At 42.2% G+C, this 24,699-nt stretch overlaps 1 protein-coding gene across 8 annotated transcripts in view; it reads right to left on the reverse strand.

The window, feature by feature from the left end:
• The window catches only part of LOC125456086 (adhesion G-protein coupled receptor D2), a 265,020-nt gene that overhangs the window by 127,367 nt on the left and 112,954 nt on the right, over positions 1-24,699 (reverse strand). For 6 of the 8 annotated variants that reach the window (XM_048538779.2, XM_048538785.2, XM_048538784.2 and 3 more), the window contains one exon: positions 6,299-6,352. The exons of the other annotated variants lie outside the window; for them this stretch is intronic. In XM_048538779.2, the coding sequence (XP_048394736.1) occupies positions 6,299-6,352 (54 nt within the window). The remainder of the gene's footprint in view (positions 1-6,298; positions 6,353-24,699) is intronic. 8 annotated transcript variants of the gene reach the window in all.

A 24,699-nucleotide genomic window follows, 5' to 3' on the forward strand; every position in this document is an offset into this window, starting at 1 on the left:
TAAGTCCCAGAGGTATCTAGCAAGCTTGGGGAACAAAGCAGCAACTATGAAGCAGACAGGCTCTTTAATCAGAACAACTGCATGGTCTTTTCAAACCAGTTGAGCATCTCAAGTACAGCCAGGGACCAGATCTCCACAAGCTTCTTTTCCTCTACTGTAAAGAAGAATATATCCTGCAAAAGATATGAACAATGCAAATGACTTCATTACATTATTTGACTTGGTGCTCGGAAACGAGCCGGGGCAGGTATCAGATCTTGTGGTGGGAGAGCATTTTGGTGATAGTGACCATAACACTCTCTCATTCTACATAGCTATGGAGAAGGAGAGGATTAGGCAGAATGGGAGGATATTTAATTGGGGAAGAGGAAACTATGATGCGATTAGACACGAGTTAGGAAGCATGGACTGGGAGCAGTTGTTCCATGGTAAGGGAACTATAGACATGTGGAGATGGTTTAAGGAACAGTTGTTGGGAGTGATGAGTAAATATGTCCCTCTGAGACAGGCAAGAAGGGGTAAGATAAAGGAACCTTGGATGACGAGAGCGGTGGAGCTTCTAGTGAAAAGGAAGAAGGTAGCTTACATAAGGTGGAGGAAGCTAGGGTCAAGTTCAGCTAGAGAGGATTACATGCAGGCAAGGAAGGAGCTCAAAAATGGTCTGAGGAGAGCCAGGAGGGGGCACGAGAAAGGCTTGGCAGAAGGAATCCGGGAAAACACAAAGGCATTTTACACTTACGTGAGGAATAAGAGAATGGTCAAAGAAAGAGTAGGGCCGATCAGGGATAGCATAGGGAACTTGTGTGTGGAGCCTGAGGAGGTAGGGGAAGCCCTAAATGAGTTTTTTGCTTCTGTCTTTACGAAAGAAACGAACTGTGTAGTGAATGAAACCTTTGAAGAGCAGGTGTGCATGCTGGAATGGATAGAGATAGAGGAAGCTGATGTACTGAAAATTTTGTCAAACATTAAGATTGACAAGTCGCCAGGCCCGGATCAGATTTGTCCTCGGCTGCTTTGGGAAGCGAGAAATGCAATTGCTTCGCCACTTGCGAAGATCTTTGCATCCTCACTCTCCACTGGAGTCGTACCTGAGGACTGGAGAGAGGCAAATGTAATTCCTCTCTTCAAGAAAGGAAATAGGGAAATCCCCGGCAATTATAGACCGGTAAGTCTCACGTCTGTCGTCTGCAAGGTGTTAGAAAGGATTCTGAGGGATAAGATTTATGACCATCTGGAAGAGCATGGCTTGATCAAATACAGTCAACACGGCTTTGTGAGGGGTAGGTCATGCCTTACAAACCTTATCGAGTTTTTTGAGGATGTGACTAGTAAGGTTGATGAGGGTCGAGCTGTGGATGTGGTGTATATGGACTTCAGTAAGGCATTTGATAAGGTTCCCCATGGAAGGCTCATTCAGAAGGTCAGGAGGAATGGGATACAGGGGAACTTAGCTGCTTGGATACAGAATTGGCTGGCCAACAGAAGACAGCGAGTGGTAGTAGAAGGAAAATATTCTGCCTGGAAGTCAGTGGTGAGTGGGGTTCCACAGGGCTCTGTCCTTGGGCCTCTACTGTTTGTAATTTTTATTAATGACTTGGACGAGGGAATTGAAGGATGGGTCAGCAAGTTTGCAGACGACACAAAGGTCGGAGGTGTCGTTGACAGTGTAGAGGGCTGTTGTAGGCTGCAGCGGGACATTGACAGGATGCAGAGATGGGCTGAGAGGTGGCAGATGGAGTTCAACCTGGATAAATGCGAGGTGATGCATTTTGGAAGGTCGAATTTGAAAGCTGAGTACAGGATTAAGGATAGGATTCTTGGCAGCGTGGAGGAACAGAGGGATCTTGGTGTGCAGATACATAGATCCCTTAAAATGGCCACCCAAGTGGACAGGGTTGTTAAGAAAGCATATGGTGTTTTGGCTTTCATTAACAGGGGGATTGAGTTTAAGAGTCGTGAGATCTTGTTGCAGCTCTATAAAACTTTGGTTAGACCGCACTTGGAATACTGCGTCCAGTTCTGGGCGCCCTATTATAGGAAAGATGTGGATGCTTTGGAGAGGGTTCAGAGGAGGTTTACCAGGATGCTGCCTGGACTGGAGGGCTTATCTTATGAAGAGAGGTTGACTGAGCTCGGTCTCTTTTCATTGGAGAAAAGGAGGAGGAGAGGGGACCTAATTGAGGTATACAAGATAATGAGAGGCATGGATAGAGTCGATAGCCAGAGACTATTTCCCAGGGCAGAAATGGCTAGCACGAGGGGTCATAGTTTTAAGCTGGTTGGTGGAAAGTATAGAGGGGATGTCAGAGGCAGGTTCTTTACGCAGAGAGTTGTGAGAGCATGGAATGCGTTGCCAGCAGCAGTTGTGGAAGCAAGGTCATTGGGGTCATTTAAGAGACTGCTGGACATGCATATGGTCACAGAAATTTGAGGGTGCATCCATGAGGATCAATGGTCGGCACAACATTGTGGGCTGAAGGGCCTGTTCTGTGCTGTACTGTTCTATGTTCTATGTTCTATGTTCTATTATTTCAAGATGATAAACAGGGCTTTCCAACAACCACTGGGGCATCTCATTCCTCTGTTACTGGGGACGTCTTTGCCAGAGTCACTATAACAAGGTTCCTTTGTCTAGACCCAGGAGTTCAATGTGCCTTCTGAGCTGAAGGATCCACAGAGGTTACGATCTTCTCATCAGCTTCAAGAGAAATGCAGACGGCAGCAAACAACGTACACCTTACTTGCTTTAGTGGATCTCATAAGAAGCATCTGAGAAGGATAAGGCTCTATCAAATACTGGAAAAAAAATCAGCCATCTGCCAAGCTTTTCAGTGTCATATCATCCTTTCTTGATAGCTTTGAGGTCAAGAATGGAATGAAACAGAAATGCATGCTAGCTGATAATCTGTATGAGTCCTCTTGGCCTATGACTTCCCTGCCAACACGGGAGGACTGTACTTCTATAGACAATTAAGCAGAAACTCCTCAATCTTTCAAGTTCAAAGGCCAAGATAAAAGTGTGGTATTTCTGGTTAGAAAACATCCTTGTGCTGGTAATGTGACAATAGAAGAGGCAATGGCCTAGTGGTATTATCGCCAGACTGTTAAACCAGAGACCCAGATAATTGTTCTGGGGACCTAGGTGCGAACCCCACCATGGCAGAGGGTGGAATTTGAATCCAATAAATATCAGGAATTACAAATCTAACGATGACCACAAATCTATTGTCAACTGGAGGAAAAACTCATCTGGTTCACTCATGTCCTTGAAGGAAGGAAACTGCCATCCTCACTTGATCTGGTCTACATGTGACTAGCGACGCCCTCAAACAGCAAATGAAAAAAGAAAAACAATATAGTTTCCCAGACAGACGACTAGCTTCCGAAGTATCATGAATTGTCTCCCAAGGCTGTGTCGTGTTCTCCCTCACCTTCAGTGTATGTGGGACACTTCGCCCATGATCAGACTCAACAACCCATCAATGGTAACAATGAGTTTCTACAAGCGATGGTGACAGAAAATTTATCTGTTGGCAAACAGCTCAGCACATGCATCAGAAAGGCAGCCATCAACTTTGGACAACTAACAAGGGCAACTGGCGTGGATGAACTACAAACTGGCCCACAGGACCAAGAAACTTACCTGCTACATCCACATTAATTTGGCCTATGCCAGGATAACGTATATATACCAAGAAAAAAGTCTCAATTACTTCCACAACCAGTGTCTATGATTTCTTTGCATTCACATGGAAAGTGAAAGTCAACAACAAGCAGCCCTTTGTAGAGCAAAAGTGTCAAGTATATTAGCGCTGAACGAAGACTTTGCTGGCTTGATTTGGTGCATAAAATGGAAGATGTTACATTCACAGTGACGTGCTGACAAGATGGACAGTCACCGCCATCACGTCATTTCAGAAGCTCCAAAGCACACACCAGCCCTGCAAACAAGGCATCAGCAAAGATCATTCACGTCAGCAGCAAGGGACAACACCCTGTGTGGCAATGGTGGCAGACTTTACCAAACCACAATCAGCTTGTGCAGCCATCAGAGGAAAAGCAGCAGACGGTCCTTCTTCACCTTCCCAAATTCCTGAGGCAGCATTCCTATCATCCCTCACAGATGAAAGGATGCCAAATAAATCAAGCACAGGGGCAGACCACTTTCACAAAGGTTACTTTCGCCATGCATAAAGCCCTTCTTTAAGTGAGAAAGTGAGGCTTTTTCATGCATGCAGCATGCCGTGACCCTGGTTATCTAGAGAGCAGCAAGATCCAATATAATGGTTTCTGGAGTGAAAGAAGTGTCCATGTGCCACTGCTATCAGGGCTGCAGAGGCACCCACTATGCATGGAGCATGATGAAATGTCTAGGGAGCATCTCCAACGAAAGGGAGAAAGCTGAGCTTTGAAAGTTTGCCTATAAATATCGTTCTTTTTCAAAAAAATAGGACTATGTTCCTTCACAGGCAGACCCTTCAAAACATGGAAAATCACTTTGTGTTACCAACAGTATGTCAGCAGCCTAAATATATTACTGACTGATCATTTTTTACAAGTCACAATCTTTGTAGTGTCAACCTGTCAGAGGTCAAAGGGGAAAACATGCAAGATTCCCAAATCAATCTGGCTGTAGAAACTGTCTCATTTCATTTCAAATTACCTGCTGTGCCTGCAGTCTGGGACAAACTGCCTGTTCTCATAAAGCATGACAACTTGGGTCGAGCTAATGTGATCATTCATAATGGACAAGTCATGTGGTAGCTCCTATTAACTATTTTTAAACCAGTTCACTGAGGTACGTGATCTCTGCCAGAAGCACAAAACATAAATACACTGCTGACAGGTTAATGCCAAAGGACAATGCCAAAGGGATTTGAAACTTTGTAGCTTTATAACAAAGTTGCCTCTATTTTTCTTGGCCCCATCAAAGAGAAAACGATTCCGTGGAATTCATACATTGATTTTTATGTTGATTTGGAAACTAACTTTGAGGATTGTTATAGTAAAATATTTATTCTGTCTATATTCCGTTTCTTATTCCAGAAAACCACATATTGATTGACTAATTAATGAATTGACCAAGTCATCTATCTTCATTTATCAAAACAAGACTCTGTTTCCATACAACCACTAATTTTTGCTCTTTGAAGAACTGCTGGATTTTATTTGAACAAACGCTTCCAACTAATAATTGCTTGGCAGTAAGGTTAAAATCAAGCATTTGCTTTCTTGCAGATCAAGGCCTTTTTCAAACATAAACCTGGGAGTAATATTCTGCTCGAATAACTATATATTAATTGCAACTTCTCCCAAATGAATATTCTTTTCATTTAATGGCCTGAGTGTTATGGTTGAAATGATGTTGTTATTTCAAACTGATAGGTACATCTATTTTGTTTTTTCTGTTTGCTGTAAAAATCTTTCCTAAAGCTGTGTCTTGCTGTTAACAATACTGTCATCATCGAAGCTGAAAAACCATTCTGGATGTGGAAGCCTATACTTGGATACTTGTACAATTAGAGATTTCTCCATTGTGGAAAAATTGCACCAGAGTTAGAAATGCAGGCTCCTTTGAGATTCAACAAGAAGAACTCCAGAGCCGATTGAGGGCACTTGATGCTGATTGGATGTTGCTCTTGCAGCACAGTGGAAGTGTCCCTACCTCTGGAACAGGAGGCCCAGGTTTGAGTCCCATAGGTGTAACATAACATGTCTGAACAGATTCATTAGAAATTATCCATATCAGCAGTAGTAGTCAAAACCTACTGAATTTTCAGGGCTCTCGTGGTGCAGGTGGTAATGTCCCTAACCTCTGGGCTAGAAGGTCTGGGTCAAGTCCCACCTGTCCCTATCATTATATGTCAAAACAGATTGATGAAAAATGTAAAAAGCTAGTTTCTAGAGATGGTGGTGCAGTGGTAATGTCACCAGATGAGTAATTGAGAAGCCCAGGCCAACACTCTAGGACACAGATTCAAATCAGAGTGTGGTACCTGTTGGAATTTTAATTTTTCTTCTTTAGTTGTTTAATTGAGCAATTTGGTGGTGGGTTAATCAAAAGAAGAGCTGGACCCCGCCCCCCCCCCACCCCACCCACCGAGTCTGTGCTAGGACCACTCACTGACCTCTGTGAGACAACGATTATTCTTCCACTACTAATAACTGTGATCCCTGATGATTACTATCTTGCTTATAAAATGCGATTATATCAAGTAAGACTGTGCCCAGATGTCTAAGCCTTTATTACATACAACAGCTAAATTAATCAAGAAAAGGCTAAGAACATATTACTTACTGAAAAGTTCAGAGCTCTTCTTCGTTCTTTTAATCTTTTTATTGTACTCCGTATCTGAAAAATGATCAATAGGATGATATTTAAAGAATAACACAGATTGTAACTCTTTGGTTCAATGACACCTAAATTACAGAAGAAATCAAGCATTCTCCAGAAAAATCCTAACCTTCTGAATATTTTATTAGGGTGGTAGAGGACCATTTTTTAAGCACAGGAAGTGGTGAAAAGTGAAGCCCTAAATTAAACTTTTTATAAAGATAATGATTAACTTAAGGGAGAGGAATGAATAGTGGTAGACTTGCACAAGATGCACAGAGCAGAATGAGCGTTAAGTATGCCAAGTTTGAAAACAAAATAATGCAGGGACAACACCTCAAGTAGCAGGTGAGCGGACAAACCATAGACAGATGGTCAGCAGCACCTGGTGGAGCAGGGAGGAGACCATTCTCCCATCACACATTTTGAAAGCAAGAATGAACCATGAAATCACAGGAAAGCAACAATCTAAAAACCCGAAGAGCAGCGGATGCTCTAAATCAGAAACAAATGCAGAAACTGCTGGAAAAGCTCAGAAGATCTGACAGCATCTGTGGAGAGAAATTAGAGTTAACGTCACAACTCCTCAATTCTAAGAAAGGGGCACTCAAACAGAAACGATAACTCTGATTTCTCTCCACAGATGCTGCCCGACCTGTTCAGCTTTTCCAGCAATTTCTGTATTTGTAAGATAAAATCTGTCTGGTTGGTGAGTAACTTCTGGAGTATCTATACCACGTCCAGCTCTGGTCACCCTGTTATAGGAAGGATATTATTAAGCTGGCAAAAGTTTCAGAAGAGATTTACCAGGATGTTTCTGGGAATGGAGGGTTTGATCTATAAGTAGAGGCTGGATTAGCTGGAAGTTTTTTTTACTGGAGTGCAGGAGGTTCAGAGGTGACCTAATAGAGATTTATAAAATCATGAGCGCCACAGATAAGGTGAATGGAAAATGTCTTTTGCCTAGGGTGGGGGATTTCAAGATTAGGGGGCAAACTTTTAAGGGTGAGAGGAGAATGATTTTATAAAGACGTGGGGGCAATGTTTTGTAGTTCGTGTATGAAATGAACTTCCAGAGGAAAGCAGTGGATGCAGGTACAGTTACACTGTTTAAAAGACTTTTGGATAAGTACATGAATAAGAAATGTTTGGAGGGATATGGGCCAAGCACTTTAAAGACTAATTTACTACTTAATTAAGGCAGAACAACAAAGGGGGTGCCATTAATGCGTTGAGGACGTAGAGTGTAGGTGCTGCATGGCTCAGAGTTTGAGAGCCCATCGACAAACACATCAGGGAGGTGATAAGTTACCTGGACACTTTATTCCAAGAGGTAGTCACACCTCTTAGCAGAAGGTCTTCTGGTTGGGTCACTGGTCACAGAAAGCAAGCTGAGTGAGGCAGCTGAGGACAACAAAAGGGCAGGAATGCAGAAGCCTGAGCATTTTTTTTAAGATTCATGGGATGTGGGCTTGGCCAGCACTCACCATGCTTACAACTGTCTAACAGGTTTGAGAGACTTCTAGCTAGTTTGGATGAGTGCGAGGGCTGCAGCGTTGATGAGCTAACTCACCATGGCACCATGGCAAAATGGTACAGAAAGCCACTCCAGTGGATGGCAGCAAAAAGAAATGTCTTGTCAGTAGGCAACAAGGCTGTGAAGAGGTTTATACTGTTCTCTGCAGCAAAGAGCGAGAACCCAGAATCTGTGTTAACAACCCAGCATCAGGACCTGAGGTATTCACTCAGAATTGCAGAGAAACCTGCAATGGGAGGGCAAGATCCAGTCATCACAGGGCCTCTTGGTACCAACAACCAAAAGACCATAAGGCATTAGAGCAGAAATTAGGCCATTCGGCCCATCTAGTCTGCTCTGCCATTCAATCATGGTAGATGAGTTCCTCAACCCCATCCTCCTGCTTTCTCCCTGTAATCCTTGATCCCCTTGATAATCAAGAACCTACCTATCTCAGTCTTAAACGTACTCAATGACCTGGCCTCCACAGCCTTCTGAGGCAATGAATTCCATAGATTTTCCCTTTACTCTGAGGCTTTCCCTTGGGTTCTAGGCTCTCCTACCAATGGAAGCATCTTCCCAACATCCATTTTGTCCAGGCCATGCAGTAATCTGAAAGTATCAATTAGATACCCCCGCCTCATCCTTCTAAACTCCAATGAATATAGTCCCAGAGTCCTCAAACCACATAGGCAGCACAAGGAAAGAGGTCAGTTTGAAGAACTAAGTGCCATATTCAGAAGCAGAACACGTCAGATCATAACAGCTGAGCCATATGCAAATTGGCACTGGGGAAATAAGACTGGAGAACCGAATGTGTGGCTAAAAAAAACCGGTACAGAAGTGGGCCACAGTTCATGGACCGCTGCACCAATACTAGGAAATGTCAGGGTTGGATCATTGGGATCCCAAATTGTACCAGAAACACTGTTCCAGCAAGCTGCAAAACTAGGGAAATGGAGTAGGTTTTAAACTAATTTGCAGAGATAAGAGAGAAAACTTGGGATGATGTGGTACATCAAAGAGGCAAGGCAAGATAAGAGAGAATGGTACTAAAATGGGATATCATAAATGAATCTTCACAGAAAGGGTTAAAGGGTACAAATCGAATAGTGAATTGACAGGGTAGGCAAGAGATGACAAAAAGCTGCCAAAACAAGTGGTTCTCTATCTGAGATAATAAGGTACAGAGCTGGATGAACACAGCAGGCCAAGCAGCATCAGAGGAGCAGGAAAGCTGACAGTTCGGGTCTAGACCCTTCTTCAGAAATGGGGTAGGGGAAGGGGACACTGAAGTAAAGAGGGAGGGAGGGGGAGGTGGATAGAAGATGGATAAAGGAGAAGATAGGTGGAGAGGAGCCAGCTAGGTCAAGGAGGTGGGCTTAGAGCCAGTAAAGGCGAGTGTAGGAGGGGAGTTAGGGAGGGGATAGGTTAGTCCCGGGAGGACGGACAGGTCATGGAGGCAAGATGAGATTAGTACGTAGAAGACGGGGGGTGGGACTTGAGGTGGGAGGAGTCGATAGTTGGGAGGATAGGTTAGGGAGGCGGGTACGAGTTGGGCTATTTTGGGATACGGTCAGGGGAGGGGAGATTTTGAAGCTTATCAAGTCCACATTGATACCATTGGGCTGCAGGGTTCACAGGCGAAAAATGAGATGCTGTTCCTGCAACCTTTGGGTGGCATTGTTGTGGCACTGCAGGAGGCCCGGGGTGGACATGTCGTCCAAGGAATGGGAAGGGGAGTTGAAATGGTTCGCGACCGGGAGGAGCAGTTGTTTATTGCAAACCGAGCGTAGGTGTTCTGCAAAGCGGTCCCGAAGCCTCTGCTTGGTTTCCCCGATGTAGAGGAGGCCACAACAGGAACAGCGGATACAGTAATCCACATTAGCAGATGTGCAGGTGAACGTCTATTTGATGTGGAAAGTCTTCTTGGGGCCTGGGATGGGGGTGACGAGAGATGTACAGGGGCAGGTGTAGCGGTTGCAGGGAAAAGTGCCAGGCACGGTGGGGTTGGAGGGGAGTGTGGAGCGGACAAGGGGGTCACGGAGAGAGTGGTCACTCCGGAAAGCAGATAAGGGAGGAGAGGGAAGAATGTCTTTGGTGGTGGGGTCGGACTGCAGATGGCGGAAGTGTCGCAGGATGATGCATTGGATCCGGAGGTTGGTGTGGTGGGGCATGAGGACGAAGGGTTCTCTATCTGAATGTACATAGCATTCTAAACAAAACAGATGAATTGGCAGTGCTTTCTTACTTCTATTTGCACTATTGAATAACCATTACAGAGACATGGCTACAGGAGGGTATTGATTAGGATGTGAATTGGGGCATTTATGGACAACAGGAAGTTAGGGAAAGGTAAAGCAGTGGCTCTGTTAATCAATTATAGCATTAGCACCGACAGTCAAAATAACCTTTTTTTTGAGGACTCATCTTGAGTTTTTTTTTGTTTTGCGGGTAACTATTACATTTTCATGGACCACTCTTTCATTCTCACTAACTTATCATTAGGTGAAATAGTACCAATACCACCTGTATTTTTGTTGACAAGAGGTATTTGGACATGTACACATGAGCAGAATTAGAGTAATTCAACAGTATTTTCAATAGTGATCAACCTCCCATTAAAATAAAAGCCACAAGTAAACCGCTAATTTATTGGATACCCTAGTATTTAGTTAAGTACAACACAGCAGACATAAGTCAGCAACACATGTTGTATTCTACATAACTGATATATACTTCTACACACAAAAAGCTATCACTCTAAACTTACATTTCACAGAATGCTGGGTCACTACTACTATGTTTCCAGATGTGGAAAGTTGGAACATTTTAACCAGACAGTTACCCCAGTTTTTTTTTTAGAAACTGTATCTCAGGTATCAACCTAATTTTAAATTAAACAATTAATCCAGTTTCAAAGTCATTTGGATCCATTGTATTCTTTCCAAGTACATTAACTGGCGAATTTACATAACTTTAAACTTGGTACTCTTCATTAATTTCCAATGAACTCTTACCTCAGCTAAAAGCAGCACCGATCCTAGCCTCAGCTAATGATAGAATCAAATCTCAGCCTTGGCAAAAGGCAGAACTCTCCACTTCAGCCTGAGCTGACAAAGGCCGGTGGATCCCAGCCTGGCTTCTCCTACACTGCTGTCACTTACTTTTGCTGTTCTTCCAGTCACAGGCTGCTTCTCTCCGATGTCTGTTGCATAGAAGAGAACCAGAAAGTGATTAGAAGTATAGTTCCTTCCACTCAATTTATAGGGATGACTTTCCTCTGACTGATCATGTCCGTGAATGAATTTAACAGGCAGATTTGGACTTCTGTGAGTGGATTCACCTGCCACTCCCCTGTATTCTAAACAATACGTAACACCATAGAGAAGGATGACTGAAGTTCAGGAAACCAGGGTGTAAAAGCGGGTTGGGGGTAAAGATGAGAAATGATAAAGGCAAGAAATTACTTATGGGAACTCAGTACATGCCCCCTAACAGCAAATCGACAGTGCAATGGAGTACTTAGGAGGAAATAATATGAGCTTTTCAGAAAGGTATGACAATAACGATGGAGGATTTTAATCCACATATAGATGGGAAAAGATCAGATGTGCAAAAATAGCCTAGTTGAAGGCTTCATAGAATGCTTTCCTTGCAGTTGTCTTATAGCTCTGTATTCTGGGGTCAACTAGAGAGTAGGCTATACAACACCTGGTGTTGTGCAATGAGAAAAGATGAAGTAACTACCACATAGTGAAGGATTCCTTACGTGGCATCAGCCTCAGCAGCTGTAAATCAAAAAATTGAAGAGTGGGAGGAACTCAGGGAAATTACAATCACCAGGGGCATTGTATTTATGACTACGAGCAACCTATTGGAGCTAAAAGTTGACAAATCTCTAACCTCTGATGAATTCCATCCCCGAGTCTTAAGAGAATGGACTAGTTGAAATGGTTGATGTATTGTTTTCAACTTTGTAAAATCCCTTTGATTTTGGTAAGCTTATATTAGGTGGGAAGATGTCAAATGTAACTCCTTTATTGAAAAGAGGGGAGCAAGACAGAAAGCAGGAAACAACAGGCCAGTTAGCTTAATATCTGTCACACAGAATACATTACATACTATTATTCAAGATATAGCAAAGCACTTAGAAAAGTTCAAAGTATTCAGGCAGAGTCAACATGGTTTTGTGCAAGAGAAATAAGTTAAAATTTATTTGGGTTCCTTGAAGAAATAACAAATTCTGCAGACAGAATAATTGGTGTACTGTACTTGAATTTTAAGAAAGTATCTGATAAAGTACCACACAGGTTATTGCAGAAAGTAAAAGCTTATTGTATAGAGGTAGTATCTTGGCTTGAACAGAAGACCAGCTAACATATTAGCATAAATGGGTCATTTTCTGTTTGACAAGATCTAAGAAACCACAGAGATCAGTCGTGGGACCACAACATTTTTACAATTGATATTAGTGACTTGAATGAAGGAACCAAAAGTACAGTAGCTAAATTTGCCAATGGCACAAAGATAGATAGGAAAGTAAGTTATGAGGAAGATGCTACAGAGGAATATAAATACGTTCAAAGAATGGATAAAGATCTGGTAAATTGAGTACACTGTTGGACACGTGCAATTATTCATTCTAGCAGGAAACATTCAAAAATATATAAAATCTAAATAGTGAGAGATTGGAATTTCAAGAGTCATTTGTGCCCTACAGCACAAATTACAAAGGTTAGTATCCAGTTATAGCAAGTAATTAGGAAATTGTGATAACCCTTTTAAAAGCCCATTGGGAACCATTAATTAATCACCTCAAGGAGTTTGATGAATACAAGTTCCCTTGGTAACGGGCATTGGCCTGATCAGCTGGAACTCAACACCTGAGCCTTGTGTTATGAATGAGACCAAACACCCTCAAAATACATTTAAGATAACCTCAACCCTGAATTGTTCTTATTTTTAAAGGTGAGAGTAAGGCTTGTGTTCTGGACACATTTTGATTGATTGACCTACCAGGCTTGAAGCAAAACCCACCTTATTTTTGAGCTATCGTTGAAATACAAACAAAAGAATCAAGAATTGAAATAACAACTCTATTGGAAAACTCAACAGAATAACAGATTATTTAACTACTAAACAGCAACTGTTCCAATATAATAACATCACATAAACACACCCTTGGCAAAGGCAATGTCAGTAAAATAGATTGTTTCACATACACTTCTAGGTGCAGGAACAGAATCCCAGCTTTTAGCTGTAAAAGACAGAGGAATGAGAATTTCCACATCCAGCTTCAAGACCCCAGGAGCTTTTGAAAGCTGAAAATAAAATCCTGGTTCTATGGGAGCTTGACTCCATCCCTTCATGCTGGTTCTACTGTTCCAAACTTCTAAGTAAAAGAAAGCTAGCTGGGCTCAGAGCAGACAGCTTGTCTCCAAGTATGCAACACTTAGTTTCAGAAAAAAATGTTAGAACAAATGCTTCTTAAAGGCACATCTCATCACAGTTGTTGGATTGTGACTTACCGGTAGTGAATCTGACTTCAGAAGATTGTGTGCTCAAATCTTGTCAGGCTAATGGCATGTGACTGCAGCTCAACTCCCTGGAACTTATATCAGGTCAGAGTTTGTTTTGGGGGCCTTCTTCTGTCACAGTGGTAGTGCTTCTACCCCTGGATTGGAAGGCCCAGGTTCAAGTCCCAATTGCCCCAGGGGTGCATAATACCATCTACATTCAGGTTGATTAGAAAAATCAGTTAAATAAAAAATTCAACGGATTATTAGGGGCCCTCATGTTGCGCAGTGGTAGTGTCCCCACCCATGTACTGGAGGCCTGGGTTCAACGCCATCTGCTCCAGATGTGTGTTAAAACATCTCTGAACAGGTTGATTAGAAAAGTAGGTTAAATTTTTAAGTTTTTTTTGAAAAGCAAATTCATAAGGCCCTTTTGTGGTATGGTTATAGTGTCCCTATCCCTGGGCCAGGATGCCTGGCTTCAAGTCCCATCTGCCTCACTGCATTATCATTATTTAACAGGTTGATTAGAAAATATAACCTTGCTTTATAGTGGTAGCATTCCTATATCTGACCTAGCGATGGGTGTGCAGAACAGTCTGCCCTGCATTGGAATTGTCCGATGTCTGCCAAAATCAGTTGCTCTATTTTAGTGTTCAACAATAAACAATGTTCCGTTCCAATCAGGCTTCGAGTTGCTTTTAGAGAAATCCAACAGTTTTAACATTTATTGCCAGTAGAATTGAAGTCGAAAGCAGAGAAGATCTGCTTCTGTTACACAGGGCATTGATGAGACCACATCCAAAGTAGTGTAAAGAGAATTAATCAACTTATTTAAGGAGTGCTGTGAATATGTTTAAAGGTGCTCAGTGAAGGTTCACTGTTCTAATATGTGAATAGTTGTCTCATGAGGATAGGTTAAGCAGGCTAGGATTATATCCACTAGTTTAGAAGAGTAAAAAGAGACTTGACTGATGCCTATAAAATCCTACTGAGGTGAATGTGGAAAGCATTTTTCTCTTGTGAAATAATCTGGAACTAGAAGTCCCTGTTTAAAAATAAGGAACTGCTCATTTAAGACAGAGATAAGGACATTTTCTCTCATACTGGGTCGTGTGTCTTTGGAACATCTTCCTCAACAAAAAAAAGAAGCATCCTTGAGTATTTTTAAGACGTAAATAGATCCATGATAAGAAAGAGGTGCAAAGTTTTCAGGGGTAGGAGTCTGGAATAATCAGTCATGTTCCTATTGAATGGGTGAGATGGTTTTGTAGGGTTGAGTGACCTATTATTGCTCCTAACTCACATCTGTGTGTTGCCAAATATTTTAGCATGGGCTCTCCGCATCCTAAAGGAAAGAAATCTTAAGCTTCAACACACTACAGATCGGTATTTCGCATTTCAAGTGTCCATCCATAAAAGGAATTTCTACAGACTCCTAATTGGGCTTATCTCCAAAGAGGTGCAGAGGAGCCCTCTCAACTGAATTCTGCCAAGGGTTCTTAACATCCGGCTTCTCAGCCTCCAGACAGTGGCACCAATCTGGGGTAAGAGGCAGCTGCACACGCACTGATGGAGAAAATACATTCTTCAAGTGACAACTTTTTTTTTTGTAGATTCCAAGTATAGCCATTCACAATAAGCACTTGCACAAGCCCCTATCGCCACCACCAAATGATTCAATACCGGACATATAATGGCACAGAACATCCAGCTTGCATAGGTAATAACAGATAGAAATGCAGTAGACGCATATTGTGTCTGTTTAACCTTGGTTAAAAGACAATCCTTCCATCCAGGGATCAATCTAGTGAAACTTCTCTGAATTGCTGCCAATAAAACAACATCTTTCCTTAAATAAAGGGACCAAAACTGTATACAGTACTCCAGATGTAGTCCAACCAGCACCAGCACCTAGGAAGATTTCCCTACTCATTCTCCAAACCTCTTGAAATAAAGACCAACATTCCATGAACCTTCCTGAATACCTGCTGCATCTGTCTACTAGCTTTCAGTGTTTTGTGCACAAGTACCCCAAAACCCCATTTGCCACAGCTCTCTCTGTAAACTGTTTCTATCCCTTTTGCAACTTACCTCTCCAACTTATTTTTGTATCATCTGCAAATCTGGCTACAGTTACCTTTTCTTCCTTTCTCCAAGTCATTAATATATATTTCAAATAGTAGTGGTCCCAGTACTGATTCCTGTGAAACCCCCATGGTTGTAGGTTACAAACCTGAAAATGTACCCCTTATGCCCCACTCACTGTTTCCCATTCATTGGCCAATTCTCTATCCATGCCAATATACTACCTCCAACACCTTGCGCTCTTATGACTTAACCATTTATGATGCACTTTGTTGAATGCTTTCTACAAGCCCAAATATAACACATCTACTAGTTTCCCTCAATTCACTCTGATTGAGACTTCCTTGAAAACTCTACCAAAGCAGTCAGGCATTATTTCTCTTTTGCAAAGAATCATCTGAAGGAAAAGCAGAACCACCCAACAAAAATAGTTTTCCTGGCATCAGTTCAGGAATGTGATTTGCACAGAATGGCAAATTGTTTACTAAAATGAGGATCATTACCCAAATACAATAAAAATATTTGAAAATGTTTTACACTATCCCATTGTGCAACAAGTAACGCGAAGAGATGTGTGAATAAGTGTTTGAAGAGCACCACCCGACATTTCCATTCATATTGCGTGGTGACATACTGTGGTAATGAAGACAATTTTGCATCGCAGCCACATCAAAAAAGAGGAAAAGCACTTGCAAAGACAATACAAATTTTACCACATGAAACTATCATGAAAACAACATCTAGACAATACAAAAACAGGCTGAGAAATCCTGGATAATTACAAAATGTGTTACATAATGGCCGCCATTCATCTAATTGAACTACTGATGCATTTCCTCTCATAAAATTCTTATTTGTTTCTTTAACTTACGGAGACTCTCAAAGTTTTCTTTCCTCATGGAAAATCCAGGACTAATTTTCATTTTAAAGTGCAATGTTTTTTGCGTCAGTCCACACAATCAAAAAAAAATCAAATATTAGTTTGAATAACTGGACATATATCCCAATGCAGAAAAATCATTGATAAGACTAGCCTCAATAATAATGCTGATGCAGATGATGAAATTGCTGATTATGTGCGTGCACGGGGCAAGGAAAAAGAAAGTTTTTTATTCACTAATCCAGTGAGTAACCATTCATTCCTAATATACATCATGAAGCCTAATGCACAATGTTGTATCATAAACATGAAAGGGGTTTTAAAACAGTGGCATTAGAAAATGTAAATAACAGCTACCCACGTCAGTGGAAAAAAACATTGAAAGTGACACATAGACTGTGAAAACTGAGGAGATGGCTGCTTTGGGCCTTAAGTGATCATGTGTCACAAACAGCTCACAGAGGCACTCAATTTGTACGGCTTGTGTACTCGAATATTGACACAAGGCTGGAAGTTGTAGCTGAACAGATTGAAGTTGCATGCACCCAGCTGAAGTCTTGCCAGTAGTTAATGAACGGGAACAATAGGCTGTGCAGATGTGGGCTATCTACTACGGTGACATAGCTCCTAATATAGTGAATTCTTATGGTGCCATACCTGTCTGAGTTTGCAGAAGCAATTTATTCCACATCCATCTCACTTACCTTGCCGTCCAGAACATATTTCATTCCTTTAAAATAAAAATGTTTCTTTTTGTTTTCCTCTGATTGTTGATCACTTTACTCACTGCGCTAGGGGGGAGATAGACACTTAGCTGCAAGTTTGCAAAAGCAATATAATTTCACGTTTCCATTGGTTGGTCTCTTAAAACCAAAAGAGACTTCAGCTTTCACAAATGCAGTGGGTAATTGTTTTTGAATTAGGATAATTTTAAATGCATTGCACAGGATGTTGAAACTTAGATAATCAGTATATAAAAGATAGAACACTGCAGTGCAAACTTTATACACTTGTAAGTTTTCACTTTCAAACACACCCATTATGTATAGTGGACCTTCAGCCAATAACCAAAACTTACGCAAAAGAGCACAAGTGAGCTGCTAGTTAAAGCCGACCAGCAAAACACAATTACCCCTACCTGAGGATACCAATTACTCCGGATTGTGTACTGAGCTCAAAAGTATGAGGTGGGGTGGTAGCTGAACAGATCCAAGCACATCGTCATGGGGATCCAGATCTGAATTTAAGATTTCAAATTGTGTGCGCAAGGTTAATTCCAGAATCATTCTTGGAACTTTCACAACTAAAATGGATTGAGACTCCTATCCGCAGCCTCTGATAATCGTCTAGACTTTACCAGAAACAAAGAAACTGGACCTTTCACTACCTCTGTCATGATGTGGATCTGACTGAATGCAAATAGGTGCTTGGACATATTTAAATGTTACCCAAAGGATCCAATCATACTGATCAAGATTAATTGGGATCTGACTCGGCTTTATAGTTTCTCTCTTCAGCTGATGATTGCAGCTGACTGAAAATACTCAGCACATCGCACACAAGATTGTACTGAGAGGAGTACCTGAAATCACCAACTTCCCAGCATACGATACAAATGCAAGATTTTTTTCTTCAATTATATTTATTGCTCACGAACGTTGCAATGTTTCACCGAGCTTCAAGTGACAAAGATCTTCAAGTGTTTTGAATCTGCCTCTTAGTTTCTCACAGAAATCATGCATTTATTCAAAGGATAATGGCTAGAGCGGAAACCTACAGAACCCAAGTGGCCTTCATTTACCACTCTTAATGGGACTGTCAGAATATTGTTAAAAGCAGCAAAGGAACACATATATCTTCACGAGTGAATTCATTTTTTAAATCAGAAGCGATCATTTGTAATAAATACCAAGATGTTTTTGGAAGAGTGCGGTAAACATAATTTGGAGGGCTTTGATAGAATGGAAATAAAGGTGACATTGAAGAGCTCTCAAGGCCAGATCAGGTCAGGTCAGGTCAGGTCAGGTCAGGTCAAAGGTCAACCTCCAGAGACTTGTTTCTTATTTCTGAGGTTAAAAACATAATATCTATCGAAGCAGATGAGAGTTCATTTTCTGGTTGAAATGTAGAAGCAGTAACTCTGGACCAAATCTTACTTTTCTGCAGATAAGACTGACTTGCAAAGATCCCCCCCCCACCAAGGTTTCTCACTGCGAGATCCAGCAGGCGTTCTCATCTTTTCATTAATTGCCAACCGTGTCCCTACGTCACCTCTCACATTTGATTTTCAGCTCATCTTTTCCTTCTGTCTTTCCAAAACAACTCAGTGGACATCCCAGAATTTTCCAGTTTCCCTTGTGCCCGCTCTATCTTTAAAAGGAATTGTGCTCCCAGCCAGAGTGCTCTCGCTCCTGAGCTGCCCTGCAGTTCGTAAAATTTTCCACAGACATAGCAGGCAGGGAGAATCTTGCTCTCTGGCCAGTGGCCTGGAGGTCCTGTTGGACAGAGTGGTGCATCCTCTTCTCCCAGGACCACAGAGGAGGATTTCACACTGGACCATGCGAGCTTGGTTCCAGGGTGCCACCCCGGTCAGTGCAGTCTCAGCCCTCCTGACCAATGTACGTCAATGTAGGGAGAAGATCAAAGATCTTCCCCACTCCATTCACGTCAGAGCTCTTCTCTCCAATAGCTCACATTAACTCTGTCTCTGCTGCTATACCGTCCTCCCACCAAAACTCAACTTCTACCATTCTTACTATTGACAGTAACATCACGTCTCACCCACTCTCACCCACAACTAACCCCGACACCACTAGCCTTGTATGCTTTCTGCACTGCTTATTCACTCACCCATAAAAGCTTGTCCATAAGACCATAAGACCAACAGACATAGGAGTGGAAGCAAGGCCATTCGGCCCATCGAGTCCACTCCGCCATTTAATCATGGCTGATGGGCATTTCAACTCCACTTACCCACACTCTCCTCGTCACCCTTAATTCCTTGCGAGATCAAGAATTTATCAATCTCTGCCTTGAAGACATTTAACGTCCCGACCTTCAATGTGCAATGAATTCCACAACCCACCACTCTCTGGCTGAAGGAATGTCTCCTCATTTCCGTTCCAAATTGACCCTCTCTAATTCTAAGGCTGTGCCCACGGGTCCTAGTCTCCCCGCCTAACGGAAACAACTTCCCAGCGTCCACCCTTTCTAAGCCATACGTTATCTTGTAAGTTTCTATTAGATCTCCCCTCAACCTTCTAAACTCTAATGAATCCAATCCCAAGATCCTCAGCTATTCATCGTATGTGAGGCCTACCATTCCGGGGATCATCCGTGTGAATCTCCACTAGACATGCTCCAGGGCCAGTATGTCCTTCCTGAGGTATGAGGCCCAAAATTGGACACAGTATTCCAAATGGGGCCTAACTAGAGTTTTATAAACTCTCAGAAGCACATCGTTGCTTTATATTCCAACCCTCTCGAGATAAATAACATCACTACATTCGCTTTCTTAATTACGGACTCTACCTGCAAGTTAACCTTTAGAAAATCCTGGACTAACACTCCCAAATCCCTTCGTACATCAGCTTTATGAATTTCCTCACCGTTTAGAAAATAGTCCATGCCTGCATTCTTTTTTCCAGAGTGCAAGACCTCACATTTGCTCACGTTGAATATCATCAGCCGTTTCCTGGACCACTCTCCTAAACTGTCTAAATCTTTCTGCAGAGGTAATGGGAACTGCAGATGCTGGAGAATCCGTGATAACAAAGTGTGGAGCCGGATGAACACAGCAGGCCAAGCAGCATCTTAGGAGCACAAAATCTTTCTGCACCTCCCCACCACTATCTGACTGTCCACCTAACTTCGTATCATCGGCAAACTTTGCCAGAATGCCCCCAGTCCCTTCATCCAGATCATTAATATATAAAGTGAACGGCTACGGCCCCAACCTTGAACCCTGCAGGACACCACTTGTCACCGGTTGCCATTCCGATAAAGAGCCTTTCGTCCCAACTCTCTGCCTTCTGCCAGACAGCCAATCCTCAATCCATGCCAGACAATCCTACGACCAATAATGCCATTTTTCGCTTCCATAATACCAGCATCTCCCTCATTCCATCACCAAACAAAACACAAAACAAGTGAAGCAACGCCAGTCATTCAACTCCTCACCCTCAAAGGAAGGAGTCTCACTTGGACAGCCCCGAATAGGGCTGAGCTGGTATCTGACATTGCCTTTGACTTCTGTGCCAGGAACTAGTGAAGGCCTACCAACAGCTGTAACAAGCTTCTTGGCTTTTCCTGGCTAAACAGCAAAGCTGGGCAGTAGTAATGAATGAATGATGAATGATTTATTTATTGGCACATGCATCTTGAAGATACAGTGAAAAGCAATAGCTGCATGGTATCTACGCACTTTGACCATCAGTCAGAAAGACAAGACAAGGCAAGACAAGGGTGCTGTGAGCATCCACATAGGGTGAAAGTGACTGAATGCTATGACAGCAAGCAAAGAACCCAGCAATGTAGCTTGGTCTAATTCATGAGCTGGGAACGTGGTCCTGAGTGGACAGTGTCCTTGCTGCAACATTACAGTGAGAGTTTCCAGTACAGACCACAATACAGCATTGATGTGCAGAAGCAACCTGTAATTGAATCAAAGATGAGGTGTCCTTAAAGACTGCACATCTTGACGTTAATGCCTGTGGACGTGGGGTTTATGGTCAGTGCCTGAGATAGTGCAGCTGGGTTTCCAATTTGAAGGTCATTTGGAGAAAGCAGTGAGCTGTCAAGTGCTCACTCTGGTTTTCTCATCAATGTTTGTAAGAAGAGAATCTGAATATTAATAAGGTGACTTGTGGTATGAACAAGGTGTTTAACAACCAGTAATGACCATCAGTTGGCATCCTGCCACTGCCTAGTGAGAATCTCACCACGTCATTTAAGAAAAGCATTAAAAATGGAACGGGACAATTTTGACTTTGAGATGGACCTTGCTGCACTTGTCACCCAATTCTACCACACAGCGCTCAGACCCCTATGAGATTTCATCCTACCATTTAGATCTACTGATTATAGAATCCCTACAATGTGGAACAGGCCTTTCAGCCCCTCAAATCCACACCAACCCTCTGAGGGGCATTCCACCCAGACACACCCCACCCCCGTAACCCCACATTTCCCACGGCAAACCCACCTAGCCTGTACATCCCTGGACACTTTGAGCAATTTCTGTCACGTCCAAAGAACAAATTATTTTATTTTGAAATGGAAATCCATTGAAGGTACATTGCTTTCACACAATGAAGAATAAATTACAGGAAGCCAGGCTACTCCTGCAGCAAAGCACCATCTATGTTTTGACTGTAGATATGGCAGAAACCAAGTGAAATGCAAGTCAGACAATTCTCTTCACTGTTCTTTTTATCCCTTTATCCATACACTTTCCATACATTGAAGAAGAACAGGCAAATGAATCTAGCGAGTTCCTACATATGTTACTAAAGATGTCCTAAACATGTTACAATGACACACCACACTATTGTTATTTCTACAAATCCACCTCTTGAATTACTAAATCCTGGAGGTAATATACTTCCTATCAAGAAATATTACATATTAAAACATTTACCCACTAACATGATGTCTATGACTTATTTATGGGATCATATGTATTTGGTTAAGTTCTCATAATTCAATAGTCAGGTTGAACAAAGTGCACAATATACATTAAGGAAATGATGCAGTGCACACTGATCAATAGACACACAAATTAAAAAAATGTAAATGGTGAGATTACTCCAACAATGTTAGTAATATACATAATACTGCTATTATCATTGACAATGTGAAATATTGCCTTTTCATCATGTTGCAAACATATTGTGAACTGACAACATCTCAACTGTAACACTGAAGACTTGTGCTCCAGGATTGGCTGTACTCTAATTAATTTGTTCCTGGACAGCTACAACACTGCCATTAACCAGATAATGTCAAGAATTGTATCAGTGATAATGGGATAACAAAGTGTGGACCTGGATGAACACAGCAGGCCAAGCAGCATCTCAGGAGCACAAAAGCTGACGTTTCGGGCCTAGACCCTTCATCAGAGGTCAATGTCAAGAACTGCCCAGCTTTGTGCTTTCCACAAAACGTAGGACAAATCCAATATGATTATTGTCCCATCAGTCCATTCCTAAATAACACTGTCAGTGCCAGAAAGTGGCATTCACTGAGCAACAATCTGCTCACCAGTGCTAAGTTAAGGGTTCTGTTTTGGCCACTTGGCTCCAACCCTTATCGCAGCTTTGGTCCAAACATAGCCAAAAGAGCTGAACTCCAGAGGCAATTCAAGAGTGACCACCCTTGACAAGCATTACAGACTCCCTAGAAAAAAGAGAGTCCACGGTGATTAGTGGGAAAACTCTCTGCTGGTTGAGTCAAACCTAGAACATAAAAAAATTAGCTGTGGTTGCTGGAGGTCAATCACGTTCTGCCAGAAAATTGCTTCAAGAGTTTGTCAGGACAGAGTTTCCCAGATCCACTTGTCATCGGTTGCTTTATAAATTACCGTCCCTTCATGATAAAGTCAGGGATGGAGATAGCCATGGGTGACTGTATCACTCACGACTCCTCAGGTATTGAAGTAATTCTTGCCCTCATGCAGCAAGGCCTGGACATCACTCAGGCTTAGCTCGGTGGGAAGTAACAGCCATGCTACACAATTCATGCAATGAACATCTCTTACAACAGAGAATTTAACCATCTCCCTTTGTGTTCAATGGCATCATCATCATTGAATCCTCACCTTTAGCCTGAGGCTACAATTGACCGGAAAGTGCACCAACCATTTAAAATTGTTGCTACAAGGGCAGGTTGCAGGTTGGGAATTCAGCAGCAAGCAACTTACTTCCTGATTCCCTAAAGCCAGCTTACCATCTAGAAGGCGCAAGTCAGGAGTGTGAGGGAATACTCTCCACTTGCCTGGAAGAGAGCAACTTCAACAGCACTCAAGAAGCTCAACACTCTCTAGACCTAAACAGCGTACTTGACTGGCAGTTAATCTAAATAATCATTCACTCCCTGCATCACCAGCTCACAGCACTGTGGACCAATAGCAAGGTGCACTGTAACAGCTTCCTCAGGCTCCCTCAAAAGCATTTTCTATTTTTAGTGCACTCCATCATCTAGAAGGGTAAAATCAACCGACAGGAAGCTCCCCTCTTCATGTAACACATCTAATCTTGGAAATACATTTGTTCATTGTCACTGGGACAAAATGCTGGTACTCCATTAGCAGCAGCAGCAGCAGCAGCACTGTGGGTGTATCGACATCCAGGTTTTGCAGCGGTTTAAGACAGCAGCTCACCACCACCTTCTCCAGGGCAATTAGGGATGGGCAACATATGCTGGCCCTGCTAACCAAACCCACATCCAATGAATGAATGATAGATAATAAAGTGTGAAGCTGGACGAACACAGCAGGCCAAGCAGCATCTCAGGAGCACAAAAGCTGACGTTTCGGGCCTAGACCCTTCATCATTCTCCAATGAATGAATGATTTTTTTTGAGTTAAAAACCCATACAGCCTTCACAAGTATACAATTGAGTCTGAATAACCACCCTGCTTATTCAGCCAAGGATGAACTGTGAGGAGAAGATGCATAAGTGCAACGTTAAATGACATTCACAATATTAAATCATAAAGGAAGGATTGGCCAATTTTGTTCTGGAAATAAAACAGAATTCTGCACATCTACAAGTTTACTTTAGAACATTTAAAAATTCAGATTATATGTCACTGTGAGGTTGACTGCTTCATATCAAAATGGGCGAGCATTTCTTTTCTCTGATCATTCCTCTTTTTTAAAGATCCCACGTTATTATCATCTGCTCTGGTTACAATCATTGACTTACCTCCATCTAACCACCTTATCGTTTTTTTTCTCCTGACCACAGATTTTTTTTTTAACTTTCACCTTTTCTTGCTGTTTTGCTTCCTAAAAACTGCTTGGGGGATAAATCTGGTAGCCCCTGAAGATATGGGACATTATTAACCCTTCCCTGTCAATGTGAATCAGGTCAATTTCTTGCTGGCTGCTAATTAATGTTAATCAATTAATTATTTCGCCCTCTACCTTTGAGGTCAATGTTAGGGGTCAATCCCAAGGACCTGGATGCGGTGCCACAATAGGTTCAATGACCTTGTGAAAGCAGGCAAGATCAGTGAATGCATTCTCACATGTGTTGTTGCACCAACTGCACCATTAGCCTCATATACTGATCGATTCAGCACACTCCCAAAACCACAATGTCTTTCAGGCAAAACTCATACCTGACAATCATATGCTAT

The sequence above is a fragment of the Stegostoma tigrinum genome, chromosome 8, assembly GCF_030684315.1.
Source record: "Stegostoma tigrinum isolate sSteTig4 chromosome 8, sSteTig4.hap1, whole genome shotgun sequence".
NCBI classification, from domain to species: Eukaryota; Metazoa; Chordata; class Chondrichthyes; order Orectolobiformes; family Stegostomatidae; genus Stegostoma; species Stegostoma tigrinum.